At 37.8% G+C, this 18,223-nt stretch overlaps 1 protein-coding gene across 3 annotated transcripts in view; it reads left to right on the plus strand.

Moving 5' to 3' along the window:
- The window catches only part of rad17 (RAD17 checkpoint clamp loader component), a 54,642-nt gene that overhangs the window by 35,151 nt on the left and 1,268 nt on the right, over positions 1–18,223 (plus strand). For 2 of the 3 annotated variants that reach the window (XM_086075174.1, XM_086075177.1), the window contains 8 exons: positions 607–676; positions 748–859; positions 956–1,135; positions 7,604–7,707; positions 7,876–8,022; positions 8,265–8,393; positions 12,880–13,000; positions 15,801–15,858. In XM_086075174.1, coding sequence (XP_085931300.1) covers positions 607–676; positions 748–859; positions 956–1,135; positions 7,604–7,707; positions 7,876–8,022; positions 8,265–8,393; positions 12,880–13,000; positions 15,801–15,858 — 921 coding nt within the window. The remainder of the gene's footprint in view (positions 1–606; positions 677–747; positions 860–955; positions 1,136–7,603; positions 7,708–7,875; positions 8,023–8,264; positions 8,394–12,879; positions 13,001–15,800; positions 15,859–18,223) is intronic. The other variant, XM_086075175.1, reaches the window with a different exon arrangement.

The raw sequence follows: 18,223 nt of genomic DNA on the forward strand, positions 1-18,223 counted from the left end.
GCGATTATTTGGTGGTGGTAGGCGCACACTGGCAGCCACGCTTCCATCAGTCTGCCCCAGGGCAGCTGTGGCTACCTATGTGCAGTAGTTTGCCGCTACCAGAGTGTGTATTTGTGAGTGCATGAATAATGTATCCATTGTAAAGCGTCTTTGAGTGGCCAGAAAAACGCTATATAAATCTGATGCATTATTATTATTAATATCTGCAAAGGGTCCTCAGAAAAGTCTCTTTTCTCATAAGCTAATGTTTGTGCAGCTTTTATTTATGTGCTTAAAAGCAGCAGCGTAATTTGATTTTACAGCAACACAGCAATTTTCCTTCATATAGCAGTAACAACAGCCATATCCCTTGTTCAAATTTCTTATGTTTCTGTTGCTCCTCAAATTCATACTCTGTTTGCATTTGAGCTCCTCTTTTCTGACCAGTGCCTGCACAAATATTTTGCAATAAAACCCTCCAATTCCTGAAAAGCTTAGTTTGTGAAACATCTGCAAGGAAGGAAGGAAGGAACAACTGTTAATGATTATTACACTACTACGTAAGAATTATATACTGTAATTATTAGTTTTTAATTAAACTGAATTTCTTTCATTCTCTATTTCTAGTTTTAATCCAGTGGCTCCAACTACTATGATGAAGGTTCTGGCTCGTATTTTAACTAATGAGGAAGGAAAGGTGGGAAACAACTGCAACTGCTTTGAATCCATTTTGAATCAGATTTTTGACTTCTCTTCGTCTGTACACAGAAAATTGGAAGGATCATTGTCCCAGACCAAACAGTGTTGGAGATGCTGTGCTCAGGAAGTTCAGGAGACATTCGCAGTGCAATTAACAGTCTGCAATTTGCCTCCGTTTCAGGTCTGAGTAAATACTGTACATACAAATACTGTAATCAATAATGCTCATGTTCCTTTCAGACTGATTCACTGCAAGGAAATTTTGTATTTTGTCAAGACTATTCACAGGAAAAGGACAATCCTTTGAAATCACAGGGTAAGGCAGTTTGCAGATCAACATTAAGGAAGAAATCCAAGCCAACAAGGGCCAAGGGCCAAGAAGGATTCCAAACTGTTGGAATGAAGGATACTTGTCTGTTCCTATTTAGAGCACTGGGAAAGATACTGCATTGTAAAAGTAAGTCACTGGTAATTATTTATATTTCATCCTTTATCTTCCTTGACATTAAAACTGTATGTACAAAACAAACAAGACATTATCTGTTTTGCTGACAAACATACTAAGCCACTTTTAATGGTGATGATAAATAAAGAAACATTTGTTGCAAGTAACACAACCAGTAAGAAGATGACAAAAGCATGCTCATTTACCATAAACATCTTTGATGGGATATCTTCCATAGGGCTCAGAAATGCTTGAAAAAGATTGATTAATAATAGTGGTGGCATGGAATGCAGTATATACAATTTTCTTCTAAAGTCCACGTATTACTGGCTGACACTATCTCTATGTACATTGTCTCTATGTGTCATTGCATCCTTAAGTTACAAGTTTGAGTCCAAATCAAGCAAGTTAATGACAAGTATAAAACTTGCAGTAAAATGGTCTGGTAGTATATTTTTCTGGAAATTAGTGCTGTCAGTTGACTAAAAAAATTAATATAATTAATTGCAGGATTGTTAATCGTTAGTCTCATATCTGCTTAAGGTCCCCAAATAAAGAATTTGAATTCCAGGACATTACAAAATTGTAGTGCATGACTAATCAATTGAATACACCAAAAAGAGATTTGAAATCCACATTCTTATTGTTGAAGTGTGCTTCATAAATGAAATTCAAAAGAAAAAGTTTAAGCACACCAACATACCAATTAGGCCAAGCATTATTTTAAAATATAATCTAAACTAAAATTTTGTTCAAATAATTTTTAAACAAAATTTGATCTAAACTTCCACAAGTTGAGGTTCAGTTTATGGATGGTAGTTTCTGAGCTAAACTAACAAACTGGTAATTGGAAAAAGTTAGAGGTTAGGTTTTTGGTGAAATCCGATTTTTTTGAGTAAGCGTTTACATTACCTATTAATTGCGACCTCAGTCTGTCTGCAGTGTGGGCGTAATGCGTCTCCAAAGTGACCCGCATGCGTAGAAGAAGATACAATGTCACTTACAACGGTGTGTTTGCGGAAGTAAATACGTATGGTCCAGCATGTCATAAGTCCGTCGTCGGGGCTCATATTTTTACTATCTCATATCTATGCAGGAGTGGTGCAGGAGGAGGTAGAAATAATATTTTGTGAAAATGAGGCGAGCCTGTTCGAGTGCCTCATTTCACGGAGAACTCTCCTTTCTTTCTCCCTAACGGTGACGTCACGTCATTGCCGCGCGTAATGAGCCGGCTGCGTGGCTAAATGACTGATATCACCACCACAAATGTCATCTTTATACTTCATATTTCAAGTGAGATTAAATTAAAGTCAAATATAAAGTCTCAACTGTTACTTGAAACAACTTTGCCGATTCACGTACGTCTCCAGAGCCGTGCGGACCTCGCGAATGAGTCAAGCATAAATCAAGCTTAATGCCCGCGCGGAGCGCATATTGGACTTTTTTTATTTTTATTTTTTTACGTCGAGGTCGGATATACAGTAATTTCTGGACTATAAGGCACACCTGACTAAAAGGGGGGGGGGGAATTTGGGGAATACTCAAGTTGTTACACATTTTAGCGGTACCCGACTGTAAACTCTAGGTGTTTTAATGTTACCGCACCGGGTTCCCGCTACTTTCTTTTCCATAATGAGGGTGTAAATTGTCTCACTCTCCTTCTGTCTCTCCTACTGTATTTGGGCTCACTTGGTTTATTTTGCTCTGCCTGACGCTCTTGCACTTCCTTTATGGTGCGCCCCCTTGTGATAAGCCGCAGGGTCGAATGCAAGTGAAAAAAGTAGTGTTTTATAGTCCAGAAATTACTGTATGCGACCTGGCCGTTCAGACTGCGGTCGCATTGCAAAAATTCGGATACGAATCCGATCTAAGTGACCCAGGTCGGATAGGAAAAAATTGGAATTGAGCCGTTCAGACCAACATAAAAAAGTCAGATACAGGTCGCATTTGGCCCAAAAATCCGATTTGGGTTGCATTTGCAAGCAATGTGAACGTAGCCAAAATCTACAATATCTGGGTCCAGGGCCAGACTGGGACTAATTTTCAGCCCTGGAGTTTCAGGACTCAGACCAGCCCACTTTAGTTCACATTATGTGAACATAAAATGGGCCAAAAAAAAAGGACAAAAAGAAACCAATAAGCAAATGTACATTAAATGGGATAAGACATTTTATACTTCACAAGACAAACTTACCAAATGGTTTGGTTTGGTTTATGGTTTTATTGAACATATAAACATAAAGAAAACATAAAACACATTACAAGTTTAAAATATAAGGTGAAGTAAAAAAAAAAAAAAACAAGAATAGGAAGAAAGAAAAGAGTTTATATGTTCAAAAGGGGTAGGAGGAAGTTAGAAACTTATCTAGTCCTACCCCTTATTTGTTTTATGTTGACAAAATGATAAGGTAATGTATTTCAACAAAAGGAAATGTATAAACCTCGTCATATATACAAGTGCACTTTAACAGACGCACATTTGCCAGCAACATATGTACATGAAATTCATAGGCTTATACCATAATACATTTATAAATCATATCCTCATACTCACATATACAATTTTCATTACACTCATACCAATACATCCAAAGAAATTACAGAATATATACATTTTTAACAGCTCATGTCTGCTGTAAGTAAAAAAATAATAATAACTTTGCCTTTAAACAATTTTTTTAATTCAGCAAGTGACTGACGTCTTTTCAGGTCAGTTCCAAAATCATTCCACAAATTAACAGAAACACACCTTTGCTTAATATTTGTTCTTGTTTTAATTTTTTTTGTAGACATTTGTACCCCTTATGTTATAAGGACTTTCTAATTTCAAACAGCTTCTGAGTACTGTGGCAGAGTAGATTGTTGTGTACTTTATACATTATTTGTGCTATTTTAAATTCAACTAAGTCGTAAAATGTCATTGTATTTGATTTAATAAATAGAAAATGTGTTGGTTCTGTATATTTTGATCAATTTATAATTCTTATGGCTCTTTTTTGCAGTTTGAAAACAGGATCGGTATTTGTTTTATTTTATATGCGTTTCCCCAGATTTCCACTCAATAGGTCAGATAAGGTAATAATAATGGACAATATAATGTGTATAATGATTTCTTATTCAGGATATGTTTAGTTTTTAGAGAGTATCCCTATAATTTTTGACATTTTCCTTTTGACATTATCTATGTGAGTTCCAACATAATTTTTCATCAATAACTACTCCAAGAAATTTATTTTTATACACTCTTTCTATTTCAATTGAATTTACCATGGTTTTGACCTGTTGTGTGGTTTGTCTAGTACCAAAAATTATAAACTTTGTTTTATTAAATCAATTTCTTAATGTGTTTAATTCATTCTCCACAGTAGTCAGAATCTGCTTCAGGTTCTCTCCTGAACAGTAGAGAGTTGTGTCATCGGCGAATAAAACACTTTTGAATATTTTTGAGACACAACAGATATCATTTAAATACATTATAAATAATTTGGGGCCCAGCACAAACCCTTGGGGGATTCCATGAGTAATCTTCAAGTGTTTTGATTGTATATTGTTAAACTGTAAGTACTGATATCTATTATCTAAATAACTTTTCATCCATTTATATGCCAAACCTTATGCCATATCTCTCTAATGTATTCATTAGTATAGAATGATCTATAGTATCAAATGCTTTTTTTTTCATCTATAAAAATTCCAACAGTAATTTTTTTATTATCTATGTTAGTAGATATTGCTTCTACTAGTTCTATGACTGCCAATACTTCTGTATCATTAACAGCATTAAGACACATAATGGATTAATTATTTTTGATGTGCTTATCTATTTCATGTTTGTTTCTTGGCTCAGGGATTTCTGTTGCCAAATTACTGCCAACATTAATAAAATACTCATTAAAATCATTAACTATGTCAGAATTTTTTTCAAGAACAATTTTTTTTTCTTTTATAAAATATTCTGGATAATCTTTCTTTTTCTTTTTTTTTTTTGCTATTTTGAATTACATGATTTAGTATTTTTCGTGTGTTGCTTTTATTCTGCTCTAGTAATGCATGGTAATAATCTTTCTTACTTGTTCGTATAATATTCAATAGTTTATTTTTGTAGGTCTTGTACTTTATTTCAGCTTCCATAGTTCTCAATTTAATTAATCTTTTGTATAAAGTGTTTATCTTTTTACATGCATTCTCTATCCCCTTCGTCATCCATGCCTTATTTAGACCTTTATATTTTCTTGTGAATTTTTCTAAATCCAACTTAAAGGCAGCCATGGAGCGTTGTGTTCTTAGTCTTGTTTCTGATGTGTAAGTTATTGTTGGTTTTATTTTTTTATCTGAATAGTCTTGGAAGATTGCAAAGACCGGAAGATGATCACTTCTATCATTAATAAATAGTCTACTTTCTATTTTATGGTCAATTTTAGTGTCGCTGTATAAATTCTTATTCTGCTATAATTACAGGGAATAGATTATTACTATACATTGTATTTATAAAATCAGTTGTTTTCTGATGCCCATTCGGATTTAACAAATCAATGTTTAATATCACCACACATTGTTTGCATGTTTTTTTTTAAAATCATTTGTGTAACTGAGAATGTCAGTTTTTGATTAAATATCTCAAGACATGATCCTGGTGTTGTATACATACAACTTATAATGATATTTGGTGCATTTTTAATATGTACTTCAATGGTTAGATGGAATTAAACCAGCAAGATTAAGGCAGCTAACACTGTACTTCCTGTTAGTACTCTTATTTTGAAACGTGCGCTCACCACTTCGGGTCTATACTACTGAGCTGGCTGACGCTAACTTGAAGAGAGCAACAGTAATCGTAGGAGGCTTTCCCATCATGCTTTGTTGCCGTTACTAGAAACACTTGTGATTGTGTTTTGCCTCTTTAATGTGTTATTTTTGTACAGACAAAGTTTAATATAGTTATATTGTTTATTGTTTCTATTCATGGATTAAAGTTTTGCTACTTTTGATAATATAATATAATATAATGGCCTGGTGATTGGAGCTACAGTTGATTGACAATGAGGCAGTCAACATAAGATGACGTGGATACTATTTATTTACGGGCTGATTTCAAAATGAATGTGTGGGCTGCTGCCGGCGTGATTTTTAAACGAATGTGTGGGCTCCTGCGGCCTGAAATATAAGGCGGCCCACCGGAAATTGTCCCGTCTCTCCAGATGGCCCATTCCGGGCATGCCTGGGTCATAGCAACTCAAACCCAAAAGAGAAACTGGGGCCTACAGTATCAACTCCTCAAATCAAAAACCCACCCAAAACTAAGGTTACAGGATCTGAACAACTAACTATGTGTTCTTGAGCCAGTTGCTCAGACAAACAAGCTTATTTAAATTTTTTGAGTGATGTTACCTGCGAGAGTCTTAAATGATAAGTCAGTCTGGAGCTGCTTCCGTGATATGAAAATTATTTTTTGCAAAAGGTACAAATCACTGAATTCTTGTTAACAGTCCCGTCTTTGTTCTTTTTATAAATAAACTTGCCGTTTAACTACTAGCACTACCAGAGTTTTAAAACAACTAGATCTCCCAGAGCTGTCATTTTGAGCCTATAATGGTTATTACTCACTGTTTTGAGTAGTTAAAAAAGCCCCTCTCTTGCTTTTCTGAGGCAGACGGGTGGCGGACCTTAATTGATTTTGATTATCAGGCTTGTACTGCCAAAAACGTCTTGGCTTCCAGTGATATGTAGTTTCCAATTGGGATTCTTCAGTAGCCTGCCTTGACACCATTTGGTGTAGTCGGAGGAGAGTGTAGGTATAATTCACACCACTGTGAATCATTCATAGTGCTTGCAGGCCAAACAGGAGAGATGAGTATGACCTTCAGCTCTCCTCTCCTTGGCAGAGCCTAGACACTCTGCAGAGGAAGCTTGCTTTGGCCACTTGTATCCGTAATGTCGTTCCTTTTGGTCACTATCCACAGCTTGTGACTAGAGGTGAGGGTGGGAATGGGAATGTAGCCCATCAGGTGAAGACCCATGCAGACTCTGCATCTTTGCGGACTTTGCTATCCCCATGTGATCTCACTACATTATTTCCATTATTTCCAAAGACTCACATGGGGCAGCAGAGGGCACTTCACCCTTTTCCGACTGCGGACCATGGTCTAAGACTTGCAGGTGCTGATGCTCATCTCAGCTGCTTCACACTCAGCTGACGATCACTGCTTGATAAAACGAACAAACAAATTATCTGCCAAAATCAAGAGTTTAAATGACTTTTTAATTCTTTGAAGACCGGTAGTTGGATCTCTGGTGTACCTGCCGCTCATCATAGTTATAATGGAAATTGTCTCTGCATTGTGATCAATATGTGAAACGTACCCAATGTGTGTGCCTTGTATCTCTCGAGTTTGTTTTAAACAGACCAAATGTGGGCAATGAGAATGAAAAATGCAATGTAACCCAAAAACAAGACAAATAATTTATGTTGTCTAAATTTAGGGGGGACTCCTGAAGGCGGTAAAGCAGCTGAAAGTGCTTTTGGACTTCTGTTACCGTCACATCTTTCTCAACACCATAGAGAGTCATTACAGGTGGAACCTGAGGTACAAGTTTATTTATATAGCACCTTTCAAGCAATACAGCACCTTTCAAGCAATACAGCACAAACAAACAAAAAAACACACACACACACATATATATATATATATATACACACAGCATATGGTCTTTATGAACATTTGAAATCATATCTTCTGTCCAATGTCTCATAGTGGGTTATAGAACATTCATATGTGTCTGGGGAGTTCTTCAACCTGTACCTCCACCAAAATTACCTGGATTTCTTCTCTGAGATGGAAGACGTCGATACAGCCAGCGAGTATATATCTGACGCTGATCTCCTCTCATCTGATTGGATGGTTAGCCTTTGCATTGACATTTTGAAAACAAAACAAAAATAGATAGACCCACAGTCTAATATTAATGAATAGCCCAAAAAAAAAGTCTTGATCTGTAAATTAAAATCATTGATAATTTACATGATGTCAAATAGCCACCAAAGGCTGGGTCTGCACTTTGCATTTGAAATAAGATTGATTGTGAATAAGGTAACATGCCGCTTATATGTATCTGCATATTTGTTGCACTGTTCTGCTTTCAGAGTAGTAATACCATGGGGGAATATGCATCTTCAGTTGCCACCAGAGGGCTTCTTCACTCCAACTCTCAACAAGTAGCTGTTGGCTTCAGACCACTGCACAAACCCAACTGGTTACAGGTCAGCAAGAAGGTATGATTTAAAGTGTGTGGGGCGCTCTGGGACACATTTTAATGTTATTAAACAATATAATATACACACCAAAATGAATGGTACCGTTAATCAATACATATTATCTGAGTGTTTCATGATTTTTTAAAATTGTGTGCCTAAAATATTCCCAACGGGGTTGCTCACAGCAGCCAAACCGGATATGACAGTAGTACAGATACAGCCATGTTGTTACCTGCTGGCTGTAGTGTACATGTGTTTTTTTTCACCTCCTGATTCGTCACATTTCTAAATTACTTTGTATTATGCTGTCTTGTTGCGTTGCCGGTTTTTGTTCAAACTGATGGTAGGATGGCGTGAGCCTGTTTAGGTTCCCCAGAGATGTGCTTTTACGTGAAAAAGATGGAGACATGGAACAGCACCTTCTTGCCTGTGACAGAAAGTCGAGTGACTAATATGGGTTATTCAAATGGGGCTTTATTACATTGCATTTCAACAGCAGTTTCACCGGACACTGGGCGTAACGCTGCCTGATATGAATAACAGCAATCGGGGTTCGCATCAAGACGTTAGAGTAAGGACTCGTCCATTAGCTTAGCTGCTAATGAGCAGTGTTGGGAACGTTTAAAAAAAAAAAAAATTGCTTAAAAAAGTAACTGAGTTAGTAATTGAATTACTTGATAATAAAAGTAACTCGTTACCAGGCAAAGTAACTATTTTCACTACTAAAAAAAAGTTTTATGTCAAACAATTTGGATTTTTTATGTTTTTAAAATATATTATTATTATTATTATTATTATATTTGTATACAAGGAATTAAAATTATGTCCAGGCTTTATATGGTGTTTTCATTTTTTTGGGTGAGTATTTATGTCACACAAATGCTGCTCACTCCATAATGACATATCATACAATAATAATAATAATAATTCATTAAATTTGGAGTGGTGATGTAAGTTCTACCCACTGCCAGTGACAGCAATTAGAATAATAATACAAATAAAATAAATACTGGATAGATGGTGATTTGTGGCACATATGTCATCTATAGGTAATTTGTAGACAGTCCTAGCCTGTCCCTCCAGGATTTCCCGGGCATTTTTTATGATTGTTGCGGACTAAAATAATCAATAATAGATCAAAGAAATTGCCAATGCTATTAAAATATACAGTGCTTAATGATGATCATGGCCAAAATCATAGCCATAACTACTACTATATTTACTCCTCAGAATCATCAGCTTCCACTTGATTTCTCTGAAAAACATATACTTTTGTAATTTGTACACTTTCAAATATGAGAGTATGGGGATAAATCTTCAGTTTATAATTCTGCACATATAAAGACGTGGTTAATGATTGATTTACGTCAGAAAATTGCCCAACTCTAGGCTTGACATGCATCATTCACATACAAATGTCACTCCATCGCCTCCATGAGTGAGAGCATATTTCTTTCAACACTTTTCACATGTTTAGCACTCGTAAAATAAGAGAAATACAATTGTTGGCGCTATTAATTACACCAGGCGAGCGTGTCACTATGACTTACCAGTATCTTTGTCGCTGTTATGGTGCTTATGGAGTCTCTATATGGCTCTTGGAACATGATTGCCAACAAATCGCTCCTCATGGCGGTCGTTTTTCGGCAAATCTCGACTGTTGTTTTTGATTAATGTCACTCAGTGTTGTCAAAACAGTTCCAGGCGAAGGCGTGGACTCTTTGCTAAAATGCTAAAATATGCTAAGCGTTAAGGTCCAGAAGGAAGAAGGACGACACGTCCGTCACGTCGTGACACGCTTCCTGCGGCACCTCCAAAATAAAAGTCACTATACATTTCAGCTGTCAAGACACTTTTCTTGGGGCGAGGTCCGACAACAACGGTGCCTCTAATTGTGCGCAAATGACATTTTCAGAGCTAGTCACCGCACAATGTTTTGTAAGCTTACTTTGAGTCTTGAATCTAATAAATAAATTGTAACACATTTCTCATACAATAACGATAACGGCGTTTCAAATATGGGGAGAATAACTAGTTAGATTAGTCCGTTTATGAAAAAAACTGAGTTACCTAACGCCGTTAGTTTAAACGCCGTTATTCCCAACACTGTTAATGAGTGAACTGTGACGCAATAGCGGCTTTATGTCTCCCGACCACCGGGTGTCATGCGGCAGCGTTCAGTGATTTCAGTAACAAAATACAGACAAGCAGAAAATGGTAAAGCTCAATCCTCACTTGTGCCACTACATTTCAATTTAAGCAAACTGTCTGTATAACACAATCAGACTCAATATGTCTACAAGATCGATCAAATTACGAGGCATGTTTTGTGTGAGTTTTATGCATTAAACACTACTATATGTCAATGGATTTTGTGTACTGCGAGACTGCTTCAATTAAACAATAAAAACAGAGCGACCATCTTACTGTCAGCTTAAGAGTGAAGAGTAAAGACGACTCCTTGGTTGTACAGAGTAAAAAAGGGGCGAGATATGCCAGTAAACTGTTACAGCTTGCCAAATTCATGAAAATATTTAATTTTTACGAGGCCCTTTCATTGCGTTTTTACCAACACAATCATTGAATCATGTTATATGTACTTGCTTTTAGAGTGATTTTGTTTCATATCCTTTTCACTTCAAACAGCACTTAATAGGGTGAAACGAGTCCTCGATATGAGAAAAAAAACCAAGAATGCTTGAATCTTTTTCAGCCTCGGCTACTTGTTTATTTGGTGTACACCTTTGGGACGACAGTCAAGCCAACCGCAGCAACAACACGCCGTGAGAAAGCCAACTTAAAAAAAAAAAAAAGCTTACCAAAGAATATATCTGTTGCCACCAATATCAACACAACGTCGTCCTGAAATCATGTTAGCCCCTTAGCGAATGCAAGATCCGTGTGACTTTTCAAAGGCAACTGCCTTTAAAAGGCAAAAATTACTTTGTACACCTTTGCTGACAGCCTGAGACAGTTGCATTCCTACTGGTGTTTTCATTTTTTATTTGATTTTTTTAAACACACCAGCTTTCTCAATTGTGCTGTTTTAGCTAGAAAAATCGCTACTGTGGTTCTGACATCACTTTGTCCTATATTCACTTATGTTTTTAAAGAACAAAATACAGTTTACTGCTATGCACAGTTCAAATTTAAGTAAAAAATATAAATTATCTACTGCTATGCACAGTTCAAATTTAAGTAAAAAATATAAATTATCTGAAAATGAAAGGTGGAGGTGGGGCTTGCTGGCGAGCGCCTGGTGGCTGGGCCCCATGGGTGCAGGCGCTCACAGCCCGAAGAGGCAACGTGGGTCCCCCTTCCCATGGGCTCACCAACTGTGGGAGGGGGCTCAAGGGGTCGGGTGCGTAGAGAGCTGGGCGGCGGCCAAGGGCGGGGACCTTGGCAGTCTGATCCTTGGCTACAGAAGCTAGCTCTTGGGACATGGAAGATCACTTCTCTGGTGGAGAAAGAGCCTGAGCTGGTGTGTGAGGTTGAGAAGTTCTGACTAGACTCACCTCCACACATAGCTTGGGTTCTGTTACCAGTCCTCGAGAGAGGGGTTGGACTGTCTTCCACTCTGGAGTTGCCCACGGTGAGAGGCGCAGAGCTGGTGTGGGCACACGTATTGCCCCCCATCTTGGCGCATGTACGTTGGGGTTCACCTGGTAGATGAGAGGGTAGGCGCACCTTATTATAAGAAAATTTACAAATTTTAAGACTTTTTAGTGCGCCTTATAGTCGCGAAAATACGGTAAATACTTATTTGTGAAACACATGATCGAAGACTATGTGAAACTATGATAATGCTTCACATGTGAATCAGGGAGCACAAAATTGCAAACTGGTTCAACTTCATCCACAAAGAAACCAAGTAAAATATAGTGTGTTTTTTGCGTAATTGGGTGGTGATCAGTTCAGAGTTTGCCTTGACTCTCGCCCAAAGTCAGCTAAGATAAGCTACATCTCACCTATAAAGCCTGGTTTATACTTCTGCGTTTGTTGTTGCGTTAATGACCGGCGTACATCATGTGATCGAGGCCAGTCATTAAAGTCAAGTACTGCGTCGCTTGTGGCTGGGTGCGGCGCACACGTCTCCAAATCTTGAACGCTGTAGATGGCGGGTCGTAACATCGCTCGTGATTGGTCCGTTTCGATTGCGTACTCTGCTTTTTTTTCTCTTTCACTCTCCCCTGATGTGTATTCTGATGTGTATTGCGCACGAGTATGAAGGCAAACGCACGAGCGTGGCCACGCCGTAATGTCTCCGCCGTAGCCTGACGCAGAAGTATAACGAGGCCTTAACTCCTAATGAAGACAAGTTGTATGGAAAGTGTTTTGATTAATTCATTTAAATCTGTGGAGAATAGTCGGTAATTGTATTTTACTACAGTCCACTACCAAAAGATGTTCATCTTTTTTTAAATCCACATAGTTTATCGAATTACATTTTGCTGTAAATACACATCATACTGTAATTAGACTAATTTTGACTTATTCTTGTTAGCATCGAGAGAACTGCCTGGCTGCCCAGTACCTATTTCGCCACTTCTGTATGACACCTGTCAGCCTTCAGACTGAGTTGCTACCATATCTGGCCAAATTCACCAATCCCTTGAGGAACCAAGGTAACACCTGCACTCACATTTGTGACTGCTGGATCTTAAAGTTATTCTACGTTTTAAAATCAATGGGAATGTGATGTGTGGAGCTGGAACTGTTTCATTACCTGTGCTTTAGACCTAAAAAAACATATGCCATGTCACAAATAAGTACTCACTTCACAAAGCCTGAGGGAGGGACGAGAATTCTATCGCTCTTTCGTCCGGTTTGTCTACGATCAACACTCTTTTTCGCCTAACAACCTCTCTGGCTTCCACTCCTCGTCTCTCTCGGCACCCACGCATGAAGCCCCCCCACCTCACTTTCCTCCACTCTCAAAGCTGACCGATGCCAGATTTTCTCTCTGTCTTTTTCCACCGCACCCACCATTCCACCTTTGTGTGCGTAAGTCCTTGAGGTTCGCAGACCGGCCTGCTCCGCCGTGTCAGTATCAAGCTCTATCGCAGTGCTCAACCTCTCAGGCAAAAAAAAGGCCGCCATTCTGCCAGCAGCTGCTGGAGACGGCCCAAACATGGTCTGAACCCGCTACGGCGCCCTGAACAAGCAGAACCTCAAGGCTGCTTCTTTTTCATCTTCCTTTTTTTGTTCATTTGATACTTTCTTTTTCATCTGCGTGTGCCTCATTTTCCTCCAATTTCTCCACCTATCGATCCACAAAGCTTTTTCGCCAACCTCCCATGCTCCAAGTTTGAACTTCAAACAAGAGCAAGTCAAGTTTGTGATTACCGTGGGCATAGACTTTGTGCATAACAAAATTAGAGTGTACAATTGGCTTTGAACAGTTCACCTAGCACATTTATTACTATCACATTACACCCACTCATTACCTCATATAGCTATTTCCCCTACATCACTTTCCTTCATTAATCTCATTAAACCTCTGTGTGTCCTTATTTAGTCAATTAGAAAATAAACGTCTTTGCATATACAAAACATCAGTGTGAATTGTGTGTGTGTGTGTGTGTTGGAATCAAATTGTTAACCTCTAATTTGGTAAAAATAACGCCAAACTATTCAATTGTAACTCTTTCATTAAAAAAACTAGTCTACATGAAGTTTTTCCTTTGTTTACTCAATAGATTAACCAAACAAACATGGTGCTTTTGGAGGTGACTGAGTGAACTGCAGGTAGTCTCTCTAGTCATATCGCTCCTTGAGTGATCCTAATTTACTTTACACTTGACTGGTAAACGCTGCTTTTATCACTGCTCTCAATTGTAAATCCTTGCCAGTATGGCTTTGTAAGCAAATTCACACAGAGATTATTCGATGTTCTACGTCCTAAAGTGAGAACCCAGTCGTTTTCTTGGATTGGGTGGGGCTGGTGCTTAGAGAGCATGGAATGAGCAATAATGCTCAGAAATGGGTGAATGGAGAAAGAAAAATATATTTTGGGGTGTTTTTGGCGAGGAATTAGCATTTTAACATGGCTAAAAGCTCAAAACAATTGATTTTGCATGATAATGAGTCCTTTAATCTAACACTTTCACCTTAACCTGGCACTTGCCAAAAACAACCATACTGTATTTCCATGAGGCTACCCATCTATCTGTCTGTACATACACTGCACACACATGCACTCGGACATGTACACACACACACACGCTAGACAATGGCATCACTATAGGTTTTAATATTAACACATACAGTACAGGCCATAAGTTTGGACACACTTTCTTATTCAATGCATTTGCTTTATTCTCATGACTGGTTACTCTGGAGATTCTCACTGAGGGGCATCAAAACTATGCGTGAACTGATGTTGACTTATGTATTTAACAAAAAAAAAAAGGTGAAACAACTGAAAACATGTTATGTTATAGATTCTTCAAAATAGCCATCCTTTGCTCTGGTTACTATTTTCATACTCTTGACATTCTTACCTCTGGGAACTCCTTTAAGACTGTTGGAAAACCCTTGCAGGTACCTTTTGAACCTCATTGAGAGAATGCCAAGTGTGCAAAAAAGTAATCAGAGAATAGGGTGGCTATATATTTATGTATTTATGTTAGTATATTTACCTTTTTTTTTTGTTAAGTACATAATTCCAAATGTGTTAATTTGTTGTTATAGTTTTGATGCCTTCAGTGAGAATCTACAATGTACAGTAATAAAGCAAATGTATTGAATGAGAAGGTGTGTCCTAACATTTGGCCTGTACTGTACATAAGTATCATAGTTTTATGTACAGTCTTTTTTTCTTATTATTATTTTTTTGTCCTGCGGAGAAAAATCCAACATCCAGCCGAAGGGAGATAGTAGTTAGTGAATGTCGTTGCGGGAAAAACTTGAAGAATGACGTTGCTCATGAAGACGACGTCACGGCAATAGACGAATTTGATTGGCCGGCCTATTTATGTCCAGAGCCAAATCGCTGTCTATGGATGCCTGTCCAGACCCACTTTCTCTTTTAAGAAAGTGGGTGTGGCTTGCCAGGCTAGGTAACTGCCACCACGATCATACTTCATTGGTGCTCCAAAGCAGAGGTGGTAAGGGTGAAGTGGATCAAATGTTTTTTTCTTTTTTTTTAAGCAAAAGGGATTCACAATTTCCTAGCTTGTTAAAATCAACACGGTAAAAAAAATATATATATAATTTTTTTTTTAAAAATAAATAAATAAAAGAAGATAAAACTTCTAGGGTGCTTTTATGCTCTTTAGAGGGTGCTTCTGTCTATGCCTATTTTTGACCTCATTTTCTGCTGAAAAATAAAATCAAGAGTGAATACAACAGTTTTAGAATTTTTATTTATTGTTATTGTGGAAGAACCATATATAGTGATGTAACATGTTTTGTTTTTTTCAGCCCAGATAACATTTATCCATGATGTGGGGCACATGTCACTGAAGAAGTTTCCTGTAAGGTACAGTTCCTATTCTGTCCCATTTATAACCTGGTTCAGGTGTACCTATTAAGTCACATGATTTATTCATTAAGCATTTGCAGAAGCAGCCTGCTTAGTCCTTGCAGCTGAGGGTAGCACAAAGCTGTTTGAACATACAAATTAAGTAGAGGAGAACCAATAAAAAATGATGAAGATTTGGCTTTTATTTAGAAAAATTTACAATTTTACACTAGGGATAAGCTGAACAGTTTTTAATCGGAACGGCTTGAATCCATCAAAAAAATTCAAAATTTAGTAGAGAAATTGCATTGAGGATAATCTGAGTAGTTCACAGTTAGAACAGATTGAATTGGTCAAGAATTTTAGAAATTAGAAAAAAACAAAATCAAGACAGAATTTCTAGGCGCAGCTGAGGCGTTGAGGGGTTCCTGTTTCATGACCTCAGTATTGCATCTGTTTTTAACCGATGATTTGGTCCTATAGAGATCCGGACGTGAGTATTTCTATGAACACGCCTCCTTGCGGCAGCGTGGCGCAGTGTTAATTGACTCGAACGGTGAGGAGGGCTAAAGCTAGCGTTTATCCGTCAACTTTCCGCCTAAGAGCATTGATGGTATACATGCGCGAGATGGACATGTTGGATTGTCGATGAAGTGTCAGGGGGCTTTTTTTTTCAACTTGGTGACGCTGCTACATGGAATTTACCCCCTCTGTTGCCGGTGAGTGATTTCAAATCTGATCATACAAAAGCTTTACAAGTTTGTACAATCCAGATTTATTTCCCCTTTATGTGTGGTCAAAATGCCACCAAAGTTAGCAGTTTCACGCAAGTCTTGGCAGTATTATTTAGGTACAATAGCAACTTAGGCAGCCTCCACTCGAAAAGACGAAGTTAAACCAGCCGCCCCAACGATTGTTAATACTGTGCATTACGGGAACATGCCGACATGCCGCTGCATTGGCCACCTTCAAAATAAAATCTGGTCAACACCTGGTTTAGGATTTAAAATAAAAACGTTTGTTATCCCAGAACCTGACCAGTTCTACAGGACACTACACCACCCCAGGTATCCAACCAAAGTACTTTGACCAAAATCTGATGTTCCATTTCAAAATAAAACTCTTTTGAAAATTGAAATTTAGACCATTATCGCAGATTTTTTTAAATCATAAAAAATTCAAAGTTTGTTATCCCAGGACCAGACCAGTTCTACAGGACACTACATCACCCCAGGTATCCAACTAAAGTACTTTGACCAACATTTTATGTTGCATTATAAAATAAAACTCCTTTGAAAATTTACCATTATCGTTGATTTAAAAAAAAATCATTAAAAATTCAAGGTTATCCAAGGACCAGACCAGTTCTACATAATACTACACCACCCCAGGTATCCAACCAAAGTACTTTGACCAAAATTTGATGTTGCATTACAAAATAAAACTCCTTATTTTCTCCGGCGTAAACTAGTGCGCAATGAAAAATCCAGCGAAGTAAACATTGATGTGGGGAATATTTGACATGTCTAGCAAAACACTGCCAATTCGGATTGAAGGCCAACTTCAAAATAAACCTCCCCATACCAAGTAATATGTGGAATGCAATACCAATGAACGCTTTTATTTTTACGTTGTTCCCTGAAGCGTTTTGCCAGTTACGGCGCAACGGATGACTTAATTTGTCCTGCAGAACGTGTGTCTGCCGTTCTTATTGTTGGCGTAAACAATTGCGATCAAAGTCAACAAAAAACTTTGTACAGAAATCACGTTCGATCGCCAATTAAGGGCACTGAAAGAAGACTTGATTACGCTGACATTGTATTGCACGGGGCCTGTTGCCAGTGTTTAGGACGTCTACAATGTTAGCGTGCTAACTGTGCTAGCGGCTGCAGCTGGATACATCGGACTACTTTTCAAAGGCAGTCTAATCGACGTGATGATTTGCACACTTTAATGCTGACAGCTGGACACAGTTGCCGTTCCTAGAGATCTGTTTAATAAACCGAGCTCACTCAATTGTGCAGTTGACGGTCTGCAAAATCACAACTGTGGTTCTGACGTCACTTTGTCTCACAGACCAAAACTACACAGTTTGGAAGTTTATTTGATACAAAATGCTGTACGTGGAGTAAAAATCAGTCATGGAATAAAGACAGGTAAAACAAAAATAACACCAAATAAATTAATAATTATCTATGTAGCAAAGACACACGCACACACACACGATAACAAAATATTACATATTGTAAAAACTTTGAAATAAAAAATCAATCATCGATCAAAAAATAATGCACATGTATTTGTAACTTGTGTTTTCTCCAAAATAACAGTTTTTTTCTCCAAAATAAAAACATTAATCCCTATCTGTAAAAGTAGACTAAGA

This window comes from Leptonotus elevatus, chromosome 5 (assembly GCF_054856555.1).
Source record: "Leptonotus elevatus isolate MCC_2025b chromosome 5, RoL_Lele_1.0, whole genome shotgun sequence".
Taxonomy (NCBI): domain Eukaryota; kingdom Metazoa; phylum Chordata; class Actinopteri; order Syngnathiformes; family Syngnathidae; genus Leptonotus; species Leptonotus elevatus.